Genomic DNA, 4353 nt, shown 5'->3' with positions numbered 1-4353 from the left:
GGGTGGTTGGCCGCCGGGGCTCCGGACGAGGCCGAGGGATTCAAAATGGCGCCGTCTCCGGTCGGGAGAGGTTTTGGAAGTGGGCTTTGAAGTTTCTCGCCGGGGTTTCGTCTTCAAAGTTGTGTTTTTCCAGACTTGGAACGGATTAAAAAAAATAACATTGATTATAATGGGAAACGCGGTTTTGGTTTTCAAAACAAATCGTTTTTTTTTTTTATTCTTTTTTTTTTTTTTTCCGAACGGATTCTGGTCCAAAAGCGAGGTCGTGAATGTGACACGTTTTTAGTCGATCACGCGTGAAAGCCCGCATTCAATTTGTCGTGTCATAACGCCGCGCCGCGCTCAAGGTGAAACGGGACATTTGGTGCGGCAGGCTTGAAATTCGTTGCTCAAATGTTTTTTTTTTTGTTTTTTGTTTTTTTTGTGTGTGTGTGTGTGTGTTGAGAGCCCACTGGAGGTCAGCGTGTGTTTCGCTCACCCGGAAACGGACGCCGACTGCCACTTCCTGTGAGTTGCGAGCGTCCGACCGCCGCCGCCGCCACGACTTTTCCGGAACGCCCGACGAGACCTTTTGTTGTTGTTGTTGTTGTGTCCCCCCCCCCACCTCTCCTTTCAGTGCGTCCACTTGTCCCGACTGCTTCAAAGTCAGCAAGAACAAACAGGTGAGCGAGCTAGCGAGCTGGCGAGCTGGCGCGGCGTCGAGAATGGCCGACAAACCCAAAAAGCGTATGTGTGCAGTCGGCGTTTACCCGAATGGCGGTGGCGAAAGCTCTGGAGAAGATCCCGGATGACAAATTTCTCGAGTAACTCCACCGAGGAAGTTTGCCTGCCCCCCCCCCCCCAAACGCCGCTGAAAAGTTGTCGCTTTGTGTGTCAGACGCTCACCCCGTCCGCCGTCCCGTCCGAGCAGCGGCTGCGCGCCGCCGGAGGTCCGGTGCGTCCACGCGTCCGTGCTCGCCGCCTTCGGAGCGCGAGGTGAACGGACCTTCCGTCTTGACCATTGTTGAGTCGCCGATCGCGCTTTGAAACGCGGCGAAGCGCCGGACGGTCGTTTGCAAAAAAAAAAAAAAAAAGCGCAACGGGGTCTTCGGCGGGTCGCTCGCGCCGTCCCCCGGCCAGGCTGGCAAACTTTGCTTCTTCTCTTTTTTGGGGGCAGGATTTAATTTCTCGTCGTCCGGCCGAGAGGACGTGGACGTCCGCACCCTGGGAAACGGTAAACGGCGACGGACGAGCCCCCCCCCCCTGCTTTTTCTCCTCTTCACCATTCACCCCTCCCAGGTCGACCGTTTGCGCTGGAGCTGCTGAACCCGCGCAAGAGCCAACTGAGCCCGGAGAGCATGAAGAACGTGCAGCAGGTGCCGCGACCGGCGTCGACCGCGCGTGTCTTTTTGCGGGCGTCGGCCAACGACCGCTTGTCTCGCAGGTCATCAACGCGTCTTCGGAGAAGGTCCGAGTCCGAGATCTGCAGATGGTGGGCAGGTACGAAGCCGCGGCGACGGGGAACCCCGATTCCTTTTTCCTGACGGGGAGGCGTGGCCAAACTCTCGCCCCGATGCGTGCGCGTAGAGACGCCGCGAGCCGTATGAAGGAGGGCGAGGAGGAGAAGACCAAGTCCTACCGAGCCTTGGTGTGGACGCAAAAGTCCATCCGGGAAGACGACGTCGCCTTCGTCAACCGCATCGAGGTTTGACGAGAAACGTCCGCGACATCGAGCCGCGCGGGGCCTGCTCCGGAGCATTTCTTCTCGATTTTTGGGAACAAACAACCAACGTACTTGCAAATACGTTTCAACCGGAGGAGGCCGGTCGATGCGGATTTGCCCGTCCCGAAATGTGGACTCCACCTCGGCGGTTCCTCGCTCGCTTCCATACGATTTCACGTCGAGGGGGCGGGCGCGGGCCGTCCGTCGACAAACGCCAAACCGGGACAACGTCGACCTCGACGGTAACAAAGGTTGAGCTTGGTCGACGGCAAACGCGGCCGACCGACGCCGAGATCGACGATTGTCGCCGAGGCCGACGGTCGTCGCCGAAAGTCGAGTCCGCGATCGCCGTCACACCGCGATGGTCCAAGAGCGCGCGGGTTGCCGAGATCGACGATTGTCGCTGAGGCCGACGGTCGTCGCCGAAAGTCGAGTCCGCGATCGCCGTCACACCGCGATGGTCCAAGAGCGCGCGGGTTGCCGAGATCGACGATTGTCGCTGAGGCCGACGGTCGTCGCCGAAAGTCGAGTCCGCGATCGCCGTCACACCGCGATGGTCCAAGAGCGCGCGGGTTGCCGAGATCGACGATTGTCGCTGAGGCCGACGGTCGTCGCCGAAAGTCGAGTCCGCGATCGCCGTCACACCGCGATGGTCCAAGAGCGCGCGGGTTGCCGAGATCGACGATTGTCGCTGAGGCCGACGGTCGTCGCCGAAAGTCGAGTCCGCGATCGCCGTCACACCGCGATGGTCCAAGAGCGCGCGGGTTGCCGAGATCGACGATTGTCGCTGAGGCCGACGGTCGTCGCCGAAAGTCGAGTCCGCGATCGCCGTCACACCGCGATGGTCCAAGAGCGCGCGGGTTGCCGAGATCGACGATTGTCGCTGAGGCCGACGGTCGTCGCCGAAAGTCGAGTCCGCGATCGCCGTCACACCGCGATGGTCCAAGAGCGCGCGGGTTGCCGAGATCGACGATTGTCGCTGAGGCCGACGGTCGTCGCCGAAAGTCGAGTCCGCGATCGCCGTCACACCGCGATGGTCCAAGAGCGCGCGGGTTGCCGAGATCGACGATTGTCGCTGAGGCCGACGGTCGTCGCCGAAAGTCGAGTCCGCGATCGCCGTCACACCGCGATGGTCCAAGAGCGCGCGGTTTGCCGAGACAAAAACGCGGACGCCGTCGACCGCTTGAAAGCGGGACGACAACGGGGTCGGCGTGTCGCTCGCGCTTGCGTTTTGTGCCCGCAGGACCTGAGGGTGGACCAGAAGACCCCCCTGCGGGTTCTGCACCGCCGCGCGTTGGCGGTGCGCCAGCGCCTCGTCCACAGCATGAGCGCCGACTTGCTGGACGAGCACCACTTCCGGCTCGGCCTCAGGACGCAGGCCGGAACGTATCCTCGCTCTCGCCCGCCGACTTTGGCTCGGGCTCCCGACTCCGCCTTCCTTCCGATGACTCCGCCTCCCGGGTCAGGCTCCAGGCTTGGGCTTTAGCCGCCGGCCGGCTCGCTGTCTCCCGATTCTTCTTCCTCCTCGCTCCCTCCCCTCGGACTTGACCGACCGACTCTCGGTTGCGCCTCCCGACTTCAATTTTTGTTTTGTTTTGTTTTCTCTCCAATTTTCAAGTTGTTCTCCTCAAGTTTCCCCCCCCCCCTCAGCTACATCAAGGAGTTTGTCCACGGCGACTTTGGCCGCACGAAACCAAATTTGTGTCAGCTACTCGACACGCACGCCGACATACTGGAACTTGATGTGGAGGTTGGTCTCGCGCTCGGGCTCCCATTCCCTCTTATTTGTCGGGTGGCCGCTTTGAAAAAACGTCTGAAAGAAATCCACCTTTATATCCGTCGAAAAGCAACTCGGTCTTTGCTTGCGAGATTGTCTTGAAATTGAAAATTACAATTCTTGTGTCCGTTTCCTGTCCCGCAGTCCGTCGACGTGGACTGGCCTCCCGCCCTGCCGGACTAAAGCTCCCCCTCTCACGGGGGGCCCAATCCGCAACCGACGCGGCCTAAACGGGTCGGGCCCACGAAGGATGCCTTCCGTGTCATCAAAACGCTTTTCTGGTCAGGACGGGCGGGTCCAATCCGGATTGTCCGTTTGGCGGCAAAATGGACAAAAAGGATCTCCGTGCCGATGTGCTTGTCACAGATTTTGTTTTTTTTGTTTTGCTACTCCCAAAAAAAATAAAAAAAATTCAACCGCAATCAAACTTGTGTGCTTCACGTCGTCTTAAGTCACGATCCGAATCCCCCGCACAACACAGTCCCGTGTCGTCGATGAGCAATTTTCAGCTACTTGTTGTCAAAGGTGGCAATTGTTCCAGCTGATTCTTTTGCTTTTTTTTTTTTTTTTTTTTAAATGCCACGTTTTGTTTTGAGTTCATGGAATTCTTTTCTTTTGAGCCTTTTCTTGTCAATCTTTTTCAAATATGCTTCGTCTTCGTTTTTGAGTGTGAGTTGTTTAACATATGGAGCGATTGTCGAGTGACAGAAAAGATCGCCAACGATCGTGGATGTTGATCGTTTTGTCAATGTAAGGTGTGGTTTCACTCCTTTTTCTTTTTTTTATTTGAAAGCATTTTCAGCATTGACAACGGGGGAGGGGCGGCGGCAATACGACAGGATGGAAATTGCTCACTGTCATAAAAAAATGAAGA

At 57.7% G+C, this 4353-nt stretch overlaps 1 protein-coding gene across 1 annotated transcript in view; it reads left to right on the top strand.

The window, feature by feature from the left end:
* Positions 1-3953, top strand: part of pus10 (pseudouridine synthase 10) — a 6090-nt gene extending 2137 nt beyond the window's left edge. Inside the window, exons 5-15 of the mRNA XM_019889671.1 lie at positions 446-507; positions 617-662; positions 739-803; positions 878-975; positions 1157-1213; positions 1279-1355; positions 1424-1479; positions 1567-1684; positions 2946-3088; positions 3353-3452; positions 3624-3953. Of these exons, the coding sequence (XP_019745230.1) occupies positions 446-507; positions 617-662; positions 739-803; positions 878-975; positions 1157-1213; positions 1279-1355; positions 1424-1479; positions 1567-1684; positions 2946-3088; positions 3353-3452; positions 3624-3662 (861 nt within the window). The 3' untranslated portion in view covers positions 3663-3953. The remainder of the gene's footprint in view (positions 1-445; positions 508-616; positions 663-738; positions 804-877; positions 976-1156; positions 1214-1278; positions 1356-1423; positions 1480-1566; positions 1685-2945; positions 3089-3352; positions 3453-3623) is intronic.
* The last annotated feature ends 400 nt before the right edge of the window (positions 3954-4353 follow it).

This window comes from Hippocampus comes, unplaced genomic scaffold, assembly GCF_001891065.2.
Source record: "Hippocampus comes isolate QL1 unplaced genomic scaffold, H_comes_QL1_v1.1 scaffold301, whole genome shotgun sequence".
In the NCBI taxonomy this organism is placed as follows: Eukaryota; Metazoa; Chordata; class Actinopteri; order Syngnathiformes; family Syngnathidae; genus Hippocampus; species Hippocampus comes.
Note: the sequence above shows the minus strand (reverse complement) of the source record. Positions and strands in the feature narration are given on the sequence as shown.